Genomic DNA, 23,839 nt, shown 5'->3' on the forward strand with positions numbered 1-23,839 from the left:
TTTAGGCCATACCATAAATAATGGTGTATAAGCCCACCCAGAGTACATGCAGTATAGGCCTTATATACACCGAGCTGTGCATTGACAACATAGGTAGTTGCGTCACCCTCTCCGATCTCAGGTGTTTGACAAGTACGGGAGTGATCCACCTGACGAGCTGCCACGTGTTTATATGTTAAACTGATGGAAGCATTCTTAAGTGCATTGATAACATCAGTGGGTCTTGGGCTGAAGTTACTCAGGTGTGCATGAATGGTGTGTGGAGGAAGTCGTGGCCTGGATGTGCCAATGACTTCAAAAGGATTTGAAGATGTTTTTCCTTGCTATGAAGAAAGTTATCCTCGGCTTAGCCGATAAAGCAGGTTTTGATGAGGTGGAAGAAGCCGACGTTGCACAACTTCTGCAATCACACAGAGAAGAACTAACCAATGAAGATCTGAAACAATTAGAGATTATGATATTCAATTGATTTGTTTAAATTTAAAAAATAAAATATACTCTATATGTAAATAATGTCTTTTGTCTGATGATATTTTTTCCTTGGAACCCAACCCCCCCCCCCTATTTACATCAATTCTTATGGGGAAATTTGATTCGCTTAAAGTCGTACTTTTCAAGAACGTAACTACGATAAACAAGGACTGACTGGAACTCAACAAATAAATTAGAGAGGGCCATGGAAACAAACCAAAGCTACCTTACCTGTTCTTAACGCTTTACCCCCCCCCCCCACCCCCCTATAAAATGCATGTTCAAAACACTTTTATACACAAAAATTCCATCAGTTCGAATTACAATTCTTCCCAATGATATATATATATATATATATATATATATATATATATATATATATATATATATATATATATATATATATATATATATATATATATATATATATATATATATCTCTCTCTCTCTCTCTCTCTCTCTCTCTCTCTCTCTCTCTCTCTCTCTCTCTCTCTCTCTCTCTCTCTCTCTCTCTCTCTCTCTCTCTCTCTCTCTCTCTCTCTCTCTCTCTCTCTCTCTCTCTCTCTCTCTCTCTCTCTCTCTCTCAGAAGATTGCACACACACAAAACAATCGTACGAAGACTTCTCCTTTTTCTTGATTCTCAATCCCCTGAGATGACATCCCCTCAGAAGATGCCAATAGCCCTGGCATTATGTGTGGAACCAGTCCCAATTTACCTATCTCCACCAATTGTACAGGCCACGGGACCCCCTGTTTTCGCACGTGCTCGCCGACTAGCACCGGAGAAATGATGTATCGCCCACCAGGAGCATCACCGAGAAATCGAAGTTTGATTATACTGTGTGTTACAACAGGGGATCATCAGACCATCATCCAGCTGTTGGGCTTCACCCCGACACATGGTCGCCAAAAAAGACATCGGGGATTAGCGGTCCTTAAGCAACGCAACTCTTCCAGACCATTACCCTATTCCACACATTCAGGATTTTACAACTACACTCCATGGCACTACAACCTTCTCCAAGGTCGACCTCATTCGTGCGTACCATCAGATTCCTGTGGATCCATATGACATCCTGAAGATGGCAGTCACCACACCTTTCAGCCTGTTCAAATTCTTTAGGATGCCATCCGGCCTACGCAATACCGCAAAAACCTTTCAACGTTTTATCAATCAGGTACACTGGGGATGACACTTCTGCTATGTGAATATAGATGATATTCTAATTGCCAGCGCAACCGCAGAAGAACATAAGGAACACTTACATCTCCTCTTCACCCGTTTGCAGGACTTCAGCATCATCATCAATCCCACAAAGTGCATATTCGGTGTTCCAGAGTTGAATTTTTCTCGACCGCTGTGTTAACCGCTTGGGCATCCGCCTGCTTGAGTAGAAGGTACACATTATTCAGGATTTCCTATGACTTTAATCTCAACGCAAACTGCGAGCGTTTTTGGGCCTCGTCAACTTTTCCCATTGATTTATTCCAAACACAGCCACAACATTGCAACCCCTGAATGAGTAACTCGCAACTGTTAAGCACCCTGAAGTGTTCCGCTGGTCGGAGCCAATCTTGTCAGCCTTCCACACCGTCAAAGACGCACTGGCCAACGCCTCACTCCTGATTCATCCAAAGCCAGATGTACCAACATGCCTGATGGTAGATGCATCTGAGGTCGCATTGGGTGCAGCTCCTCACCAGTTCATCGATGCCGACTGGCATCCATTAGCCTTTTTCTTGAAAATGCTGAAGCCACCAGAGCCCAAGTACAGCGCCTTAGATCGGGGATTACTTACTGTATACCTCGCTATACAGTTGTACAACACTCCGAGAACACCTTCATACTTTATATTAATGGTGGTTGTGAGACAGTCTCGATCGATCACTTGAAGCCAGCTTTTCTTGACACAGCACCAGAGCCGACCCTCCCACTCATCAACTGGTCGACACATACGACAACAATACCCTTACCATCTTATATGACTCGCTCTGGGCATCATGTACACTTCCCAGCGTGATATTTATGAGTACATTTGGCAGTTGACCATTTATTTTTGCATGGACAGTCAACATCTCTTACTCTACAACATTATGTATTTTGTTAGTCCTTTCCGTTTGATTAATGCACCAGGAGGGGGAGTACTGTAGTGGCATAATTTTGCATTTCATGTAATGATATATAAATATGCTTGAGCTCTGGTTGATCAGGGGTTTTCCGGTACCACATGCAACCGGAAGGGAGACGAGTGGGTGAGTCCATGGCGGTTGGAATAAAGGATTGACTCAGATTTTGAATGCCTCAGACATCTTTTCCTTCCACACTAAAGGCAATGCATATACACTTTGGGATGTATCCAGATGTGAATGTAGATGCCGTGCAGGGGACAATAAAACTCCTGACGGAGTGGTTTTGAGAAGAGTTGGAATGAGAGTGCACATGCAGAAGAAAGCAGTCAAAGTCCAGGGCAGAGCTAGTCCAATCCTAAGGGGGTTCACACCCGGAGGGGAGGAGACCTGACCAGGTTGACCAGGCTTCTGGAGCGTCAGGTGGGCCAAGAAGGTGCCAAGCGGAATGCATAGCGCCAAGCTAGGCGTGGGGCTACCAAGTGGAATGCGAGGGCACCAAGCAGGGCGCTCCCCAACGCTACCAAGTATAACGGGCCTGGTGACGCGTCCCTCACATCCTGGTGACGCAAAAGGTGCCACATGCGACACTCCCCAAGCTGCCATGAGGAACAGGCGCTGACCAAGCCAGTAGAACTGACTTCTTTAACGTTTTTTCGCACACGCACTATATAACCTTGCATTTTTCAGTGCATACCCCTCAGGGCTCGCCTGTTATGGAGCGTCAACGAACAACATGAGACCCCCAACAGTTATTTTCATAGTTAAGCACCACACGACAGCACACATCTCCCCTGCATCGACACCTCATTGGGACCCACGGGGGCCAAGTCTGCTCACGTACCGGTGAGGAATGGGTCACCAACATGCATCAACTTTCTTTCTGTCTCCATTTCTGTCTAATTCCCCTGATGAATGTGGTGCCTGTCTGTATTTCATTTAAGGCGGGTTGTATGAGGTGTTCTTCGAGTGCTTGGGGCAAGACTGTTCTCATGTGACACTGCAATCTCTTGTAAATACATGCCTGTTAATACAATGCTTGTTGTTTCCAAACGTGATTAGTGTCTATTTTCCTCCATTGGTTAGACGCAGTATGTCATAAGTAGGTGGGAGGTTGTATCCCACCGATTCACTGTGCTAATCTAGTCGACGTCCCACCAACAGTTTCGCTTGGCCATACGTAATTCATTGACAAAGGTGGGGCATCGAGAGCATGGTTCCCCATCTGGGATAATAAAATCACCGGCAAGGGAACACGAGATTTGGAGCAGGGACCCTGACAGATTTAGTCACCTCTGACAGCATCTATGGTTGCTTTGCAAACCATTGGGTTGCGGAGTTATCCATGGATCCTCAGCTTCAGGGTCAAAGGTCAGGAAGTGGGTCTGAGAGAGGCCACTCGTGACCCGGCGACAGGCGTGTAACAATATAGATATACAGTACCGGTCAAAAGTTTGGACATACCTACTTCTTACCTTCTGAAAAGAACTGTGGTATTGCCATTGAAACTTGAATGCGCGCCAAGCAAAACGATTGAAGAAACTTTTAAAGCGAAACGTTTAATTGTTATTTGTATTTATCGATGCCGAAGTGACGGGTTGTATAATGGAAGATTGTACAAAAAGGGGAAACGTTGTGGAAAATAAAATTTCACATTTTGAGCGAGCCAGCCACCGCCTGTTGCACCGCAGAACAACAGTGGCTAACATTGCAGGTGAGTAGCCCTGAACTTTGTTCAAGTCGAACAACACACAGTATTCAGTGACAGTGCGAATATTGTGGAGTGTTCGGCAGGTGGCTGAAGCACTCCGATGAAATGGTTGATAAGAAACGGTTTGCTTAGCACACGATTAGCAATCACCGAACTGTCATATTAAACATACAGTACACCTCCCGGAAACTCCCAAAATGTCAAATATGTCCAAATTGGACAAATGAACACTTTTTTTTAGGAGTCGGAACTGCTTCTAAGTTCGATTGTGGAGCTTAAATTATGTAATTCTGCTTCGTTTAAGAGATTCTCGCGGTGATCACATGTGCGGAAATGAAATAAACTCATGAACGCTGCCGTCTTCAGGTGTTAAGAAGCATTGCAATGTACCCAGCGATTCGTCGCTATATTTGATGAACAGGCATTTGATAATGACCGAGGAAAGTGAAGAAAAAAAAAAAACTTTATCATTAAGAAATCGTTGCGGCCTGTTCCAAGTGAAGGCATGGTTGAGCAGGCTAAAAATACATGGCGGCTTCAGACCCCGGTGAGGTTACCGAGGAAATGCCATAAGAACTCAGAGAGTGACGTGGCCAAGGATCGCCTGATGAAGGACTGTTCCAAGTCGAGGCATGGTTGAGCAGGCTAAAAATACATGGCGGCTTCAGACCCTGGCGAGGTTACCGAGGAAACGCCATAAGAACTCAGAGAGCGACGTGGCCAAGGATCGCCTGATGAAGGACTGTTCCAAGTCGAGGCATGGTTGAGCAGGCTAAAAATACATGGCGGCTTCAGACCCTGGCGAGGTTACCGAGGAAACGCCATAAGAACTCAGAGAGCGACGTGGCCAAGGATCGCCTGATGAAGGACTGTTCCAAGTGAAGGCATGGTTGAGCAGGCCAAAAATACATGGCGGCTTCAGACCCCGGTGAGGTTACCGAGGAAACGCCATAAGAACTCAGAGAGCGACATGGCCAAGGATCGCCTGATGAAGGACTGTTCCAAGTCGAGGCATGGTTGAGCAGGCCAAAAATACATGGCGGCTTCAGACCCCGGTGAGGTTACCGAGGAAACGCCATAAGAACTCAGAGAGCGACGTGGCCAAGGATCGCCTGATGAAGGACTGTTCCAAGTCGAGGCATGGTTGAGCAGGCCAAAAAAACATGGCGCCTTCAGACCCTGGCAAGGTTACCGAGGAAACGCCTTAAGAACCCAGAGACTGAGGTGGCCGAGGATCGCCTGATGAAGGATATAATCAAATTAGGACGTTAATTATCTTCAAATTGGGTGTTTTAATTAACCCAAATTCCCAATTACCACTCTTGCACTTCCTTGGAGTTTTCTTAATGTGAATGCAAAATTTCAGGCTGCAAGGTTTGATGGTTATGGAGGACACACACACACACACACACACACACACACACACACACACACACACACACACACACACACACACACACACACACACACACACACACACACACACACACACACACACACACACGTATAAATGATGTCCCCAGCTTCGGACGTCTCCCTTAGGGCGGGAATTCGTAATTTGTTCATGATGCGGGAGATAGCTCGCCGACTCTTCGCCAAGGACACTGAGTTGCATGGTTAACGTCCACCAACCAGCAGACGGGGAATTCCATTTAACGTTTATAGTGCGTCAGGATTCGAACCCTGGCTGGACAGCTTCGAGGGGAGTGTGCGTACCTCGAGTCGAGGCCATCCTCGTCGTGTCACCTTCCTTCCGTTCAAAGGCCATAAATCGACCTGCCATGGATGTTCAAGAACCAGCGCAGCAAATCGTTTTTTTTTTTTTTTTTCTTCGAACCTTCATGTGAGACGTGCAGTGCACCACTCGCGACGCCGTTGCTAAGCAACGAGCTGGCTTCCTGAGGCACGAACACCGAACCGGTACTGGAGGCGTTGTCGCACGGAAAGAGCAAACATAAAGGTTATTGTAAAAGTTTCTAAAGAAAAAAAATAAATGATGTCACAACAATGAGCAGCGACAGTGTTTGTTCGAGGAATAACAATGACGTCAGCACGTTTTCTCGTGCTGTTTGCCGTCCATGGCGGTGTAGACGTTGGAAGCATCAGCGGAGGTTTTTTTTCCCCTTTTTTTGTGGGTCCAATTTCCTTGTTCCTTTCATTTTTATAAATCTTGATATAATTCACGTTTTAATTATAACGTCCGTTCACGAGGACATAATTCACCAGAAATATTTGAAGAGAGAAAAAAAAAAAAACCCCGTTCAACTCGATTCGAAAAGGAAAAGCAGTTGGACAATTATTGCGGACGGTCAGGGATGGCCGGTGGTCTGAAGACCCCCGAACATGACATCGACCTGGGGAGCGACTCCGAGGGTCTCTCCGTCAGTCGAGGTGTTCTCGTTATGGAAGAGGAAGAAGAGGGCTTTAGGAAAGGGACTCTAACCTTATCCCTTTCGGAGGATTTGGCGGGAAAAGAGACGGATGACCGGGGAAAAACGTCCATCGTGGTGGAGACGGTCTCTCGGAGCAAGGTGCAGATGCTGAGACCCAGGGTGGAAGGAGAGAGTCGGACGCCGAGCACCAAGGATTTCTTTGTGTTTCGGGTGAGCCTTGCCGTGTGGTTCTCGCAGGTCATTGGGGGTCACGTGGTTTGGGGTCGGATGTCATGGGGTCGCACGAGTCGCACTCCGTGGAACAACCACAACACTGCACACGTTCAAACATCCTTTTGCGCTTTCCTGTTATTTTCCCTTTTATCCGAATGATGGCGGCACCGAGGCGTACGCAAGTCTCTCGAAGGAGGGCGTTCGGATTCGGGCTGCAGCAGTTGATAAAGATGGTCTTGAGGATCTTGGGGTTCTATTTCTAACGGGTCTTGTAGTTATGAAAGGGTCTTAGGGTTCCAAAGGGCATTGGGAGTCTTAAAGGGTCTCAGCTTGGGGTCTTAGGGTTCTAAAGGGCATTGGGAGTCTTAAAGGGTCTCAGCTTGGGGTCTTAGGGTTCTAAAGGACATTGGGAGTCTTAAAGGGTCTCAGCTTGGGGTCTTAGGGTTCTAAAGGACATTTAGCGTCTTCACGGGTCTCAGGGGTTTTAAACGGTATTGGGAGTCTTAAAAGGTCTCAGCTGGGGATCTTAGGGTTCTAAAGGGCATTGGGTATCTTCAAGGGTCTCAGCTGGGGGTATTAGGGTTCTAAAGGGCATTGGGCGTCTTCAAGGGTCTCAGCTCGGGGTTTTAAATGGTATTGGGAGTCTTAAAGGGTCTCAGGGTTCTAAAGAGTCCAGTTGTTAGGGTCTTGTAGGGTCTCAGGGGTCTTAAGTTTTTTTTCAATAGTATGTAATTAATACACTGACACATTCTGTGCAGACAAACAGACATACAGACATACAATAGACACAAATGCAATACCCTCTCCTCTGGCGAGGGTAATTAAGAGTTTTAAATTAAACGACGAAACATCTCGTCAAATAACAGAATCTTGGCGTATGTGATTGATGGACAAAGAAAGAGATCACATTTTTAGTTAATTAGCTCATTATCTCACCACCTGCATGGAATTTTTTTTAAAAAAGGATCCATTAGTTTTTACTCATCGACGGCATGAATCATTATACTGAGTTTCACAATGATCCGTTGAACCGCCTCGGAGTAGAAGGGAAAAAAACAAAAAATGTTAAAGGACCCATTGCCGAAGGAAGGGATGATTGACTGAACGACATCATTGTGGCTTTGGCAGCTCTTCTTGATTTTGTTGTTGACGAGCTAAAATTAATTCAGGAGTACAACAAATGGCTTTTTTACTTTGTTTGCAGCGATGCGAACCTTCGTTACACGTTACACAGGAACATGCGGCCCCTCGTTACATTCACTGTAATCCTGCGGAGACTGTTGACCCTTTTTATATTAATTTCCATTTTGCATATGCAACATAAATATTGCTACGTTTGTGGGGTAGATGGAGGAACTTCATCGTAAAAGTAGGATAATATAGAGTTGCTTGGTCTGTGGACATGTTGGAGACATCTCGGTGTAACTTAAGTAGGGAAACTGTGAGCTTAAGTGTTACGTGTCACCACACGGGCGGTGGTGCTGTGTGAAATTATGGAGGGATTAAGGCTAGTTCTTCCATGATGCGATTGCCCCCGTGACCTTTTCCTATGTTTTTGCATTTCAAGACTGGCGATAAAAAGGAATCGCGTCCTCAAAACAACAACTGAGCCGGCCATTTCCGAGCAGGCGAAAACCCCGCCTCCAGTAATGATAACTTGCGGGACCACATCCCTGGGGTGGATGAGGGATAGAGCGTGACGTCTGAGAAGAGAAGAGGAGAGAATTGAGTCAGGATCAGCAGTCAGGACACAAACAAGGAGCGAAAAGGGAGGTTCTGTGTGGAATGCGATTGAGACCGAGGCTCTGGCTGGCAATTCTCGACACAACAGAAAAGGCAGTGCAAATCCCGTTATTCATTTGCGTGAATTTGCTCGCGTGATGGAGCAAGAAGCTGACCATTGACTGTTCGGCTGGGTCCGTGTTGTGCCATCGGGGAAGAAGGTGGCGCAGTTTTGCAGAGAACGGCGTCGTCCGCAATCTCATTCGTGAGGAGGAACTTTCACAACAGCTTCTGGGCTCTTAACGAAGGGACCATCCGCACGAACTACCTCCCGTACGCTTCCCACCCAGAGAGTGGCTTGGCACCATATTTGGACACCGTTTGACGAACCCCAAGCTTCAGAAACTCATCTCTGGGCACAGAGATAAGTGCCGGAAGAAAGGGAGAATTATTATTTTATTTATTCTGTCCCCTTGTTGGTTCACGAGTCAGTAAGTGACCACTATATTCATTATGGGTGTGTGTCTGTCTGTCTGTCTGTCTGTCTGTCTGTCTGTCCTGAGCATAGCTCCATGGGTTTTGATCCGATCTTGATAAAATTAGGGTGCGAGGTTTGTATCATGATATAGTTGTGTTTTCCGGAGAATGGGCGTGCTGCGCCCATTATGGGCGGAGCCACGCCCAAAAAACGTGTTTTTAGGGGGTAGCCGATTTCAAGTTACATCTTCTCCAAGGGGGTTTGTCGAATCTGGCAGGGGTTTTCGGTATTTGGTTAGCCCAATGGCACCTGCATAGCCCCACGGAGCTCGATTTTTCATTTTCGTCCCAAGGTCAAGGTCACGAACTTAGAAAATGTCAAAAAAAATCAATAAATTGGGCATCGAGCTCCTAGGGTTTTCAATTGTTTCAAATGAAAGTTGGTATGCAAGCATTGCTCTTCGAGTACTACAACTTTCATCATTTACGTTTTTCCCGATTCCCATCAGTTTGTTCGTGGCGTCCCCTCGAAGGTCAAAAAATAAAAAAGGCGAACCGTGCACATTGCTCGTGAACCATCGCCGTCTCCAGACTTGTTTTGATTTATTTCCATTGTGAATATTTCATTTATGTTTGTTAAACCCCCTATTTATTAAGATCGCTCGTGTTGTCTATTCATCGTGGGTTCGAGTGTAAACCCTCGTGCTTCAGTCTTGGTGAGCGCCTTTGCTGCCCCCATCCCGTGCCTGCCATAATCTCCAAGGATCAAGTGTTCGCCTCCAAGGTAGAACTGTTTGGATATCCGTCCAGGTCGGCGTAAGCCCCTTGGACACAACAATATTTAAATGCAAGTGGTTTGATTCCCAATAGAAGCATCGACTTTCGAACACGAAGCTCAAGCCAAGCTCAATCCCTATACCCAGAGATGACATCACTGAACTAACAGAGAGCGTAAGAGGTTTATAAAATGCATTGTATCCTTCGACTTGCAATAGTTTTGTCCTCGCAAGTCTTTTGGAACCTTTAAGAAGCAGATGTCGATATTTCCTCAAAAAGACTCACCGATTCCAATTTGGTCAATTTTCACAGCGACAGGACACCGCACATATCCTGGCAGTGAATGGCGCAACCTGATAAGCTTACAGCCACCATAGTTACGTAGGATAGCGATAGTGCTTTGCAGTACACCACCGCAAATTCATATTATAATTCTCAATATCACGATTAATTAAAATAATCTTACCGCACATGGGTATGATCACCTTTTGGTGTGAAACAGCGATTGGAGCACTTCCGAGCGTCATGATCCATTATATATATACTAATATATTGTCAAGGCTCGTATAAGAGCTTACACACTGAATGTATAACAAAGGAAGCAGGAGACAAGAGGGGCAGGAGAGGGAAGCACAAAACAGTGGGGAGCAGATATGAGGGGATCGGTGGAAGCGAGAGGGATGGGGCAGGGTACATAGGGTAAACAAGACAGGCACTATAGGGACTTTCAGGAAGGAAAGCAGGGAATTTGAAGGAGGTGGGTATGGCATGGTTTTGGATGGGGGAAGACATGAGATGGTAGTGAACAGCTATTTTGAAGATCTCGAGGGAAGAGTGGGATTGAAGAGAGTGTGGGAGTTTGTTCCAAAGGTGTGGAAAAAAGGAATGAAAGTGAAGGTGAGCAGTGATTCCTGATTTTTCCAGTTTCACCAGATGGAGGTTGCTGGTTCACCCTGAGCACCCTGTAGAAATATGGGGGGGGGAGACAGATCACAGATAGAGCGGGGGGGGGGGGAGAGGAGATGGGAGAAGACAGAAAGACCACTGACCTGCCTACAGTGAGAGGCCCAAAGTCTCCCCCTCATCGCGAGAGATACCAATGATCCTAAATGCCTTTGTCTCCACAGCGTGAAGCCGAGAAACGTGTTAGGCGGGAGCAGCAGCCCAGATCGGAGAGCAGTACTCCATCAGGCAGCGGACGAAAGCTTTGTAATGTGGTCAGGAGCTCAGGTGGGCCTAGGAAGGACTTTGCGCGATGGAGGATGCCCAGCCCAAAAAAGTGCAAGGGTGCCAATATTTTTGGCCACGACAATCTGTTGAATAAAAATTTAGTAACAATCAAGCATGAAACCACCTACCCAAAAATATAGTGTTAAGTAATTTTGTGAGGCCCCATATTGGGGTTAAACATCCGTGACCGTGTGACGAATCACCTCTTTTAAGAGTGCTTTAAATGCACATTTCCCAATCACTGGATTGTTGAAGGCAATTCCCTCACACGTGATTGCGAAGCCCCGTACCTCGAATGACCACGTATAGGTTTTTATGAACAACAGGTTTATTACCACCGAGTGGGAGAGTGGGAAGGTGGATGAGAGGGAGAGGGAAAGACGCACGCACACCCACACACCTTCACCCAAACTGAGGTAACAGAATGTAATCTGAGCTGTGGGTAATGATTTATTTATTTATTTATTTTCAGACCTTGCTTTCACCGCATCGACACGTGGGACACGAGATTGACTCCGCTAATTTGAGCAAAAAAGTGAGAACAGACCCGGTCTCAGGGCAACGTTTCGCTGGCTTCATTTTGCCTGATGGTCTATTGTGCCTGGTGAAGCCGGCGAAATGTTGCCCTATAACCAGGTCTGCTCTCGTTTTTTTGCTCAAATTAGTGGAGTCGATTTAGTTTTTTACTTTTGGTTGGAAGCGCCTTCTTCTTCTTCTTAAAAAAAAAAAGATATATTAATATATATTGTTGCAGATCCGGGGTTCAAGACTTGCCACAAGAGGAAGTACTTGGGTCCTCCCGAACACCCGGTCCTGAGGCTGCCGGGCACAGATAACTCAGCGCACTGACAGGTTCCTAAGTAACGACGAACGCCGATTGGTACGGCCAATCCAGGAAAGGTTACACTACTTCGCGTGATACCTTACCTGTGGACAGCCGGCTAATTTGGGTCGGTGATATCAGCGCACACCCGGATTACGGCCGAGCGTTATCGTGAGTGTACGCTGGCTAACAAAGCAAATTATTGGGGTAGAACGTCCCGTCTAACCTTACCTGTGCACTACATCGGACCAATAAAGGTAAAGCCAACTGAGACAGACTGGAAATGGCAACAAACAATTATTTATTCCAAACACACAAACAAACAATCAAAAGCAAGAAAGCAAAAAGGCACTGAAGAGCAGATTTAACCATAACATGTATTCTTCTTCAATCTTACTTAAACACAAGACTTGACCATCCTTCACTCAGGGGCAAAGAATAAAACAATAAGGACTTGAAAATAAAATAAAAGTAATGAATAGAGAAAAGGAAAGCAGTCTTTCCTTCTCTCCCTCACCTCACGCAAATATACAGGAGACTGTGGTGGAAATTGGATGGAGAAGATGGGCAGTGGCGATGTGAACCGATGGGGGCATGCAACCACGTCCCTGAGGTGCCCGGACCCCGTACACGAGTCCTCTCTGGTGTCCCAGATAATTATGCGAGCCAGATGTGCGACTCACCCTCCTCTGCCTCAGATTCTTCCTCCTCAGGCCCCAGTCAATGAGGTGCCGCCGTTCACCCTCCTCGTCCTACGTGGCTGACAGGATTGAGAGGGCAGGATGACGTTCGTGGAAGGAGTGTTCTTTTTCCACAGAAGCTCGACACCAACTGCTCGTGAAACTTTCCTTTCTTTTCCCTCACACGGTTTTGTTCCTTCCCTCACGAGTCTTCGCAGTCTTTCAGTCTTCTGCTCATGCGAGCTTGTCCCGTTCGTTTCTCCTTTCTGCTTCCATCAATCTTCTGTGTCTGCCGTCTGCCGTCTGCCTTTTGATTCTTCCATTTCTGCTTTCTGAGTCGTCTGCTCAGGAGCACTCTTCGTCCCTGCTCGCGCGAGCTTGTCACGAGTCCTTCTCTGCCTTTCTGCTTCTTCACATCAGCTTTCTTTTCCTCCTCCCACAAGCCTTCTCCCCCTCCCATTGGTCCACAGTCAATGGGGGCAGATGCATGACGTCACTTGCGGAGATTGCCACCATTCTGAGGGAAGTTTCAATGAAGCCCCCACCCCAGCCTTGACGCGTGCAAAGCCACAACGAGAGCCCCCAGCCCCCTCATTCAAGTGGTAAACACCACGTCGCACTGTTTTGCACTGTACCATACCTGTGAGAAACGCCGAAGCTCGCAGACCATGACGAGCACCAAGCACCACCACATGCATGTGAGAGCACCTGATGGGTTACCAATCAATTCGCGGATGGAGGGAATATGGAAAGGAACCCCGCACGACCGAGAGATGACCAAACGGCTGTGGGATTGAAGGTAAGAACGATGGGGTGAAGGAAGGACTGTTGAAAGTAGAGGGATTGAACATCACGATGGCATGAAGGAAGAAATATTGAAAGTAACAGAGGGGAAGGGGAAGGGGGAGGGGGAGTTGGAGACATTACATGGGACGAGCACAGCCGAGCCAACACATTCCCCCAAAGTAGCCCTTTGCCAAGGGACCAAGGACTACCTATACAAAGACTGATGAAATAACTGATCCTCGGGTCATCTACGTGTCCATGTATGCTCTCCCCATGGGGTAAGATTTTCAAAACCACAATATATATATATATATATATATATATATATATATATATATATATATATATATATATATATATATATATATATATATATATATATATATATATATATATATATATATATATATATATATATATATATATCTATATATATATCTATATATAGTCACAGATTGTGACCACGGTGCGGTCATTCTTGTTTTATTTTTTTTGCCCTCAAATAAACAATGCCCACCTTTCCCTTCTGCTGTTCTATACCGACAAAAGGGTGGGGGGGGGTACATGTCATCATTTCATGTGTTTACATCAATTTGATTAAGAACAAAGTTATTATGACGTTGACCTTCTGTGTGTGAAAATAATGCAGTGAAGCAAGTTTCACGGAAATTGGCCCAAGGGTTTTGAAATGTATATTGACCAGACTGTGTACACACGCACGCACACACGCACGCACGCACGCACGCACGCACGCACACACACACACACACACACACACACACACACACACACACGTTAGGTCACCCAATAGAGATCAGGTTACTTAGACTTTAGAAAACCATCAAGAAGATTGATGTTTAAAGGTGTAGTAAAACATCGACCCAGGAGTGGACCACGGCCATGTTTGGCCAAATGGCCTCATTTCCTCGTTTGCGGTCGAGTTCTCCTCAGTGTCATGTTGTCGTTTTTAAGCCTCCGCTGACAAAGTCACCAGAGGCATTATATTTGTGGGTTGTCCATGCAGCTGTCCGTCTATCCGTGATCGGGTTTTTGTTGCGGTGATAACTTGATAATGGCTGAAGGGATCCAAGTCAAACTTGGTTTGCAGGATGGCCTAGAGGTATCCTGACCCAGCGTTTTTTACTCACCTCTGAGCCATCTAGCCTGGGTTTGAATCCCGACCCAGCTCGAAACTATCATCCCGGTGTTTCACAAGGCAGGGCGATTCAATGCGTGTGCCGTCCCTCGGATGGACGTTAAACTGGGTGTCCCATCTGCCGATCTTCATGACGACTTTCGCAGCCTGGCCAAATTCCAAATTTCTGCTCACTCAGTTCAGTGTCCTGCATCTGAGTGGTGACCCATACAGGATCGCAACCCCAGCCAAGAAACTGTCTCAGTAAAACTGACATTCTGTATTGAGCATGGCGTACGAGTACAACTTAGTTGCCAGCTGAATACATACAGGTGTTGAGGGATTACCTGATACTGTCATAAACAAAATCCAGTGATTGACTTTTATGAATCGACCGAATGATATTGCACCTTTGATGTCGATGTTCCAGCCAGGTTGTTTGGAACAAGCTGTTGCTGATATCCAGGTGCTCCTGGTTCCAGAACAAGATGGAAACTTGGAAAGCGTTTGGCTCCTTTTGGAGTGAGTCATATCTTTTTTTTTTCTTCTTCTTTTTTGAAAGTTTCTTTGTGCACCGTTTCACATGGAATTGCAGTAAAATGTGCCTTTGGCGACTTGTGGCATTTTTTTGCTCATGAAAACAAAGACTTTGTTGAAAAGTTCACTTGAGAAGGAACTTTGATTGTTGTGGAAGGATGGAGCATTTTAGTTGCTCTTGCATCGAAACCCCCACCATCCTCCAGGGTTGACCATTGGAACAGTGAGCGGGAGAGACTCGTTCTGCTAACCCAACACTCTCTTCTAGTGTGCAAGTACGACTTTGTGGCGCTGGCCTGTAGGCACGTGCGTCGGATTCCCTTGTATCTCATCGAGCAAATCACCACCGGCAAGTTCTCTTTCCCTTCAAAGTCCTTAAGCAGGTACGTTGCCCTCCATCGCTGTACTGCAGCTACACGAGTCTTCGCTAGTAGTTCACCGTAAAGCTTCATCGTGGACCGTTGCACAGGCGTGAAGGCATCGGACTGCAAGTGCAGTGGGACCGATCCCGGCAGCCATCTTTCTTGGCCAAATGGAACCCTTGGAGCAGCGAAATACCCTACACCACCTTTGCTCAACACCCGATGGTGGCTGCGGACCACAAGATGGCTGCCATCTCACAGGTACGTTGCTTCTTTTCGCAACTTACAAAAAAACAAAAAAACAAGACATATATGTAGTGCGAGTTCCATTGCAAGGAAGTTCCACACATGACTAAGGCCCATTCAAGCCTGTGCAATAGTTTTTCCATGCTGTATCCTGTATTGAAATGCTGAACATCAGGCAAGGAAGCAGCACGTACCATTTTTAAAGTCTTTGGTACAGGGTGTGTCAATAAAAGGTGAACCACTTCAAATGACCTTTGTACTTTTAGTCATTACCTTAACTTTTTTTTTTTGTTTTGCAGGAGTGATCAATGATCTTGGGAGAAGTCATTCAAGCATAACCAAAGTATTCTACGGAAAAAAAATGACGTTTCCTACGGAGCATTGTTTTCTGAAGAGTAAACATTGTCAAGAGGTATTTTGAGACCAAATGAATTGCTTCCGTCCAGACGAGGTTCTGAACTGAACAAGAGTGAAGGGACGATTCTCAACATTTACAAGGGAAGGTCTGGTCGCTCAAGAAGTGTCGGTGTGAAGGAAACATGGATCGAGTTCGTGATTCGTTCAAGCAAAGTCCGAAGAAATCACATCGACTGAACTGGTTCTCACTACCAGCAGTATCAGAGGAACAATGGAACAGGATTTAAACCTCTTTCCTTACCACATCACAACAGCCCATAAATTGACCGATGGGGATAAAGCAGCATGGGTCGCTGTGTGTGAGATGTTGCAGCAGAAGATGGAGACAAACCCAAACTGGATTCGCGATGTGTGGTTTCGTGACTAGGCACACTTTCACGTCAACGGTGCTGTCATTTCACACAACAACATTTCCTGGGGAAGTCAACACCCACATGAGGTTGAAGAGAAGTCGCTTAAGGGTCGGAAAGTCACTGCTTTTGTGGCCATCAGCTACAGAGGTGTGTTTGGGCCGTGTTGGATTGAAGACAAAAATGGAAGAACGGTTACCATCAATCAAGAACGATACCGGTCGATTGTCGACGCAATTTACGAAGACTTGAAGCGATCGATGAGCACTGCAGCCCTCCAGCGACGGTGGTTCACGCAAGAAGGTGTTGTCCCGCATACAGCCAACAAAACAGTTGCCTTTCTGCATCAAAAATTCGGACGACTTCTCAGTTTGCGTATGGAAAATGAATTGTCTCCACACAGCCTGCTGGATTTTTTTTTTTCACTTGAGAAGGAACTTTGATTGTATTGGAAGGATGGAGCATTTTAGTTGCTCTTTCATCGAAATCCCCACCATCCTCCAGGGTTGACCATTGGAACAGTTGGAAAATCCATTGGACCATTGGAAAATCCTCAATCTGCTGGATTTTTTTTCTTCTGGGAAGCTTGAAAGGATAATGTCTACAAAGGAACACCCCAGATCTGAACCTGATCTGAAGGCAGCAGTTGAGGCTTATGTGCAGACAGTAGCCATTAAAACTTACAGAAACGTAAATGAAAACTTCTCAATTCGTGTGAACGCATGTTTTGTGCGTGGGGGTGCTCACATTGAACACCTCAACAACACGCGCATGAACGCATCGCATAATGAGTTTCATTTCTCCACGATTTGGTTTTAACTTTCCGACTCAACGTTTTGGTGAATAAAGTTTTGAAGAGGTTAACCTTTTATTGACACACCCTGTTTGACTCGCCCAGGGTTTGACCTCACCGACCTCCCAGACTCAGAGCAGACGTTCAAACCATTACACCACTGAGTCTGGTGATCTCAAAGTACCTTTAGCCTTGAAGCTCCATTGAATGTATCACTTTCATCCCTTTCTCATCTCGTTCTGTGTTTTGTCTGTTGGATCACATCCTGTGACTGTTCTCTCAGCAATATATTATTTAGCGATTAACTGGGGGGCAGGTCAAATATGAGTGTAATGCTATTGTTTATTTCATGGCCAACATTGGAAATTGCTAACCGAGAGTCCCCGATGATAGGGTTCTCCCCCGCTATTGGAAAGATTACATTGCCATGGATAAGATATACAGTATATCTATATATATTACCGATTGCATGCACGGCGAGTCTGCACAACTGTAACCAGGACAGACGTTGGGGGAGGGGGGGGATTGTCTGAGTGGACAGTTTGCCATGACATAACTGTCTATGCATTAAAACTTCAATTGGATTTTTTTCCCTCCAAAACTCCCTTTATTACCCTCACCGAAGGAGAGGGTGTTGCATTTGGGTCCGTTTGGCTGCACAGAACGTGAGTGTGTGCATGAATTACACAAGACCCTTCAATACCCCTAAAACCCTCCAAAACCTTTACCACCCCAAGACTCATTTAGACCAAAGTCTCAAAAAAATTAAAAAAAATCAAAAAAAAAAATCCAGAGGAACCCTAAACTACCTTTTGAACCCCGAAAACCCTTAGACCTTTGCACCATTTAATACCCTGTAAACCCCTTCAGACCTTAAATTACAATCTTCAGACCATTTGACCTTTATCCATTTACAACTTGACCAAATAGATCTTTCATTTATTTGCCGCACAAACCAAGTCCAAGTCCTGGGGAGAGTCTGCAATCTCTGATTGCAGTGCGAGTAGTGAGCTTGCAGAATCATCAGAAGTTTTGAGGTAGAGACAGTTTTTGCAAGAATTTTTTTTTTTTAGAAGCAGTTTGGAAAGAAATGCGGAAGATGTTTGCCGACCTGTCACACCAAGTCAATGGAGGATGAATTTACTATAAAGTATGAATATCAATGGAATAACCCAAACTTTTGCACAGTACTATGTACAAGTTCTCTTACCTCAAGTTTTGTTGCCTCCTTCCCTTCTCCGCCAGCTTTCAGCATTTGGGCTTCAGCTGCAACAAGCCATCGAACAGGAGCAGGCAGTTTGGCCGGTTGCAGGATCCCGTCTGTCTGTGTGCAAAGGAGATGTTCACATCGAGACGTACCTCGGCCTGGTCTCTCTGGTGGGAAACAAGGCACGTCTTGGCTACGCAATGGTGCGAGGCCCATTCGGCTTCTGAATGTGCACCGTTGGCCCCCCTAACCATGTGCAATATATCTCGTCCTCTTACTAAAAACTTCCTTCGTGACATCAATCTCTTTACGCATCTTACTTACCCTTCTTGCTGCTGAGCCCCTCTGTAATCCATTCCTGCGTATATTACCTTTTGCAGTTTGAAACTCAAGCTGATGTTTCAGTGCAATTCATATTTAACAATCAAAGGGTCTATATGAAGGTACACAACCATCACTGGTTTATTTTGACGTGGATTACGATCGGATTGAGCCAAAAATGATAAAAAGAAGACTACGTATGCAGTATAGCAGGGTGTTATGTTGTGCAGTACGAGTTTACAGGGTGTTTTTAATCACCATAAACTGTTGTCGTCGCTCTGTCTTGTATTCATAAAATTATATTCCAGGGACGGATGCTTTGTACAAGTCAAACGGGCCGCAGTTGGAGACGAGGGGGATTAAGGGTGGTGGAAAAGCAACGTGTGCACTTTTTTTTATAGCCAGATAGACTGAGCTTCATCATTGTACTTTGAGCCACGGGAAACAGGAGGCGGGTTGGTGGGAGGGTAAAAGAGTTTTAGCTCGAATAAACTGTAAGTGTGATACTTTATTCTGTTTAAAAATATTTACACAATAATAAATGTACAATGATTGTGGAGACATTTTGCTTATCAAAACCCTTGAACTGTATCTTCCATCTCCAAGTAGCAGAGACAGAATTCAGTTTTGTTCGTCACCAGAAACGACTTTCCATCGGGCTGCCACTTCACACCCAGCATGTGGAAGGCACCTGGCAAAGGAGAGCGCAGGCCTTTGGTGACTCTTCATCGAAACATCCAACACGGTTAGTACACAGTTGCAGGTACACTGAGCTCATCTTTATTCAGGAGGAAAATGAATTTAGAAGGTGGAAAAGGAGAATACCTTCAGAAGGTACGACAACGGATACGCAGCCACCCGGCGACCACAGGAACACGCTCGGGCCATCGCAAGCGATGGCAAGGCGCGGTTGTGACGGATGCCAGGCTAGGGTCTCGACAGGGCGCTTGTGATGCAGCAAGGAGATGAGTCGGAACAACCCGACCGCCCACACCCACACGGCCCACCTCATGTTGTCTATAAACCATGCAGGGAAAAGGCAACACGACGTTATGGTAGCATGTACACTCACACAGCTGATTTGACGGTCTGAATTGGCCGGCAGCTCCGAGTTTGCGGACGTAGCCTCACCATTGCGTGTTGCCATATAATGTCCATCGCTGCTGAAAGCTATAAGTCCAACACCAAGTCGAGGATTCGCTCTATCTGGGTCGGGTTCCTCCACAGACACGTCAAACGGAATCTTTACCACCTCGTCTGAAAAAACAAGATCGTAGATGCCTGCGAGCTTAAACCCTGCGGCCGGTGGTGTACACTTGGCACAACATGCAGCATTCCAGCGGCAACGGCAAGACGTCTTGAACAAATCTTCCAACATTTTGTTTCCTGATCTCGTCTTAAAGGCCATTTTCCATTTCTTATTAAAAATAGACTCCACTAATGAGACTTAAAAAAAAAAAACCAATAGGGGGTGCAACAAACCTGCTAAATACGATTGCTAACAGTTAAAGTTATGGCTTTCCCCGGCCGACCAGTTCAATTTTGAACCAATGGTTAACTCATTTTGTTTACATCAAATCACCAATGTCAAGATGTTGAGAACAATAATGTCACCAATATCCTGGTTTCAAGTTTAGAATAAATCGGGGTAAAACTCGCTCTTTATTTGATTGGTCGAGGAATCATTTACGCTTACATTTGCTGGATGTTTCGATTCCCGCCGATGCACCCGCTGCTCCGAGATCTCCCGACAGCCCTCCACCCTCGACCTCTTCATATACCACCTGTGAGAAATTTTTGCACAACGTTACACAACCAGAGAAGACAAAGGTGCACCCGATTTGCATATCCGGTCAAACGAAGCGGCGAAGATCGTAATAATGCAACAGCAAGACGCTGCCCACGCCACCCTGACGCGTCGCGATGACAACGCGGGCGAGTCCGCATGTTGAACAAACTCCTGAGCTCTTGGCACGTCTGGTGCATGGAATCGTAGCACCGACTCCTAATCCATACGATGATCATGATTTGTCAGCAAAAGTACAACTAAACACTCGTTTAAGCAAACATGTTCTCTATTTTTATACACAGAATGCTGCTTAAACCATCTCATCCTTAAAACACGAAATTATAGATACAAGACTGAGCAGGTACCTCTTAATTGGCCTTCATTGCGTGCCAACAGGGCACCATTTTGAAAAATAAAGCATCACGGTTATCATTTACCTAAATTCTGATGTCCCGTACCGTACTCTGCTGAAGAGCCCCGGTGCTGCCGAAGCAGTTTCTTGGGAAGGGTTGTACTGGGTGGTTTGCCATTGCCTTTCCAACAGTAGTTGGGAGAGGAATTTTTAATTTGTTCAGGGTGCCGGCGATGGCTCACCTACTCTTCATGAAGGACTCCGTGTGGTCTTTATCGTCCACCGACTAATGCCGGTGGACGTGTTTCACAGATGGATGAACCACCCTGCCTTGTGAAACACTTTTATAGCTGGGTCGGGATTCAAACCCATGCTAGACTGCTTCGAGGTTAAGATGCGTACCTCTGGGCCATCCGGCCAGCTCACAATTTACTATGTGGAGTAAAACAATGGACAGAAATTGTAAACAACGCAGCAAATTGAGTCTATCGTTTAAAGATGCTGTACCAGCATACCTTTGGTGATTGTGTCATATTTCAGAAAGATGGCAGTTACTTCCTTGCAGCACAATCGACAAGGCAAGAGTTTATTTGCATCGACACAAAACTCCAATTGGCAACATGAAAACCGATCGAAGCAGATCTGGGAAGTTGAGCTCCGTAATGGCAGATGCCGTCACGCTTTGTGATATAATTTATACCAGACTATCACAAATTGTATCCGGGATTTCTGCACTTGTGGAAAGGGATGCAGAACAGGGAACAGGCAGATATAGCAAGTCATAAGCAGATGAAGATGGCAGACAAAGTTACAGGATGACAGACGTAAAGGACAGTGGAAGAATAAAATTTGGTTCAACGTGGGAGACGAGATACTGATGAAGTGCTGGCCTAAAATAATGAAGGGCAGAGTAACAGAATGGACTCTGGCAGACTATGCCACAAACAAGGTGAACAGGAGAACCAAATTTGTGAAGGTCTGGAGTTAGACTAGATTTCAGAAGTGCAACAATGTACGATTTGCTGCAAAAGCATATTGAGACGGGGTGCTACCGGGGAACACAGGGATACCGGGGGGCGGGGGGGGCAGGTTAGATCATGTTCATGGGGCTTTCGCAGGGTCCCAAGCCAGTTATGTAGACGTGGTCTCACCTGTCCCCATGGATCTGATAGGTCACATGGTCCTGAGCTGGCTCCCTGAACAAGGTCCCACCTGTCCCAGTCTCCACTAAAGAGGTCTTGGGGCCCCAAACCAGTTCCACTGATATGACTCCACCTGTTCTTGGGGTTTTGCGATGAGGTCCCGGATCTCCGGATTGGTTCCGCGGGCATGCTTCCCATGTGCTCCCACAGTCCATGCATAAGTCCCGGGGCCCCGAGCGGGATTCACTGATGGTGTTTCTTTCATCTGTTTGTTGGGCAAATTTTCGTGGCACCTGAGCCACAATAAAACATTCAACAAAGTGGTGCACTATGCTCCAGAGACCCAGGAGCAGATAAGGTAGCCTGCCCGGTGTCACAGGATCTCTTTGCGGATACTGGAGCCAGGTTGGATCATGTTCAAGTGGCTTGCCCTGGACCATGGGCCCTATTCAGAGATCCTAGGAGCAGGTGAGACCACATCCACAAAATCTTGCCAGGGTCTCAGGACCAGGTGAGACCAATTGAGGAACTGAGCTTGCACCATGGGACCTCTTCGTAGACCCAGGGAGCAGGTCAGACCACGTCCTGGGAACCAGCCAGGGTCCTGGAACCACCTCACGTACACCGAGGCCAGGTGGGATCACGTCCGTGGATTCCCGAGACCTCTTCTCTGACCCAAAGAGTGTGCGTGACCTCCATGTCTGCTAAATCTGCTCTGGGCCCCAAGACCTCTGAGGACTGCTGGATTAGATAGGACCACTTCTGAGGAACGGGGCTGGGGTCACGGGACCTCTTTGCAAACCCTGGTGGTAAAAGGTACACATCCACAGATCTGGCATGGAGTTCTGGGACCTTTTTGCGAACGTCAAGTGTGGACAAGTGCGAAAGACAGCCCAGAGAGAGAGAGAGAGAGAGAGAGAGAGAGAGAGAGAGAGAGAGAGAGAGAGAGAGAGAGAGAGAGAGAGAGAGAGAGAGAGAGAGAGAGAGAGAGAGAGAGAGAGAGAGAGAGAGAGAGAGAGAGAGAGAGAGAGAGAGAGAGACACAGAGACACACAGAGCTGAACTCCATAGCACTGCAGTCATGTACACCAAAGAGATAATAATACTCTAGAATGATAAAACTGTTTTATTTCCTTCTGATTTCCAACCTGTTCCACATTTCATTGCCACGTATGCTAAATACGTGACACTATCCTCTTGGTCTTTCTGGTTCTGTTGGAAGCTTATCAAATGATAGCACGTGCAGACAAAAACGAGGAAAAGATAGCAGATCAACTCCTCTGAAGGTGACTCATGAGTCATCTGGTATTTGACAATCCACTGGTGACATAACTGTCTCCAGATGTGGTGTCATCAAGCTCAGAGGTCCAATACAATTTCTCAGGGAAAGCTACATACACCATTGCCCTGATGGCTTAAAATAACTTCTTGCTGCATTGCAATCACAAGAATGAGCAAAGCGTTGCAGCACTTGCAGTCGTGATTGTGAATTTACTTTTGGCAAATTTAATCCCACGCAAGCAATAATGGGCAAGCACAGAAGAAAAAAAAATAAATAATAGAACCATAACCACCAAACAAGATCAGCACTCTGAAGAGCGCATACCTCCGCCAGGCTGAACAGTTTCCATTTTGTATCCCACTGATTGGCTGGATCTGGATCCTGAACCAGAATTTCATCGGCTTGTTCTCGTCACCGACCCAACTCAACTTCCAAGTTTCGTCCAAATCCATACATAAATTTTTGATACATCATGCTAAATATAGCTTTTGGCCCC

At 46.1% G+C, this 23,839-nt stretch overlaps 2 protein-coding genes across 10 annotated transcripts in view; one reads left to right on the top strand and one right to left on the bottom strand.

The window, feature by feature from the left end:
- The window catches only part of LOC147029076 (tumor protein p63-regulated gene 1-like protein), a 131,408-nt gene extending 112,070 nt beyond the window's left edge, over positions 1-19,338 (top strand). Inside the window, exons 1-5 of one of the 2 annotated variants that reach the window (XM_085880047.1) lie at positions 6,549-6,913; positions 14,977-15,068; positions 15,290-15,466; positions 15,553-15,706; positions 18,497-19,338. In XM_085880047.1, the coding sequence (XP_085736173.1) occupies positions 6,626-6,913; positions 14,977-15,068; positions 15,290-15,466; positions 15,553-15,706; positions 18,497-18,685 (900 nt within the window). In that variant the 5' untranslated portion in view covers positions 6,549-6,625 and the 3' untranslated portion in view covers positions 18,686-19,338. Of the gene's footprint in view, positions 1-6,548; positions 6,914-14,976; positions 15,069-15,289; positions 15,467-15,552; positions 15,707-18,496 lie in introns of those variants that run through there. The other variant, XM_085880048.1, reaches the window with a different exon arrangement.
- Positions 19,268-23,839, bottom strand: part of WRAP73 (WD repeat containing, antisense to TP73) — a 131,871-nt gene continuing 127,299 nt past the window's right edge. For 7 of the 8 annotated variants that reach the window (XM_085880043.1, XM_085880042.1, XM_085880040.1 and 4 more), the window contains 4 exons: positions 20,476-20,563; positions 19,911-20,036; positions 19,605-19,796; positions 19,268-19,470 (listed from right to left, as the gene is read on the bottom strand). In XM_085880043.1, the coding sequence (XP_085736169.1) occupies positions 19,352-19,470; positions 19,605-19,796; positions 19,911-20,036; positions 20,476-20,563 (525 nt within the window). In that variant the 3' untranslated portion in view covers positions 19,268-19,351. Of the gene's footprint in view, positions 19,471-19,604; positions 19,797-19,910; positions 20,037-20,475; positions 20,564-23,839 lie in introns of those variants that run through there. The other variant, XR_015057822.1, reaches the window with a different exon arrangement.

The sequence above is a fragment of the Eptatretus burgeri genome, chromosome 4 (genome assembly GCF_056783735.1).
Source record: "Eptatretus burgeri isolate ZD-2024b chromosome 4, Ebu_testis_v1, whole genome shotgun sequence".
Lineage (NCBI taxonomy): Eukaryota > Metazoa > Chordata > Myxini > Myxiniformes > Myxinidae > Eptatretus > Eptatretus burgeri.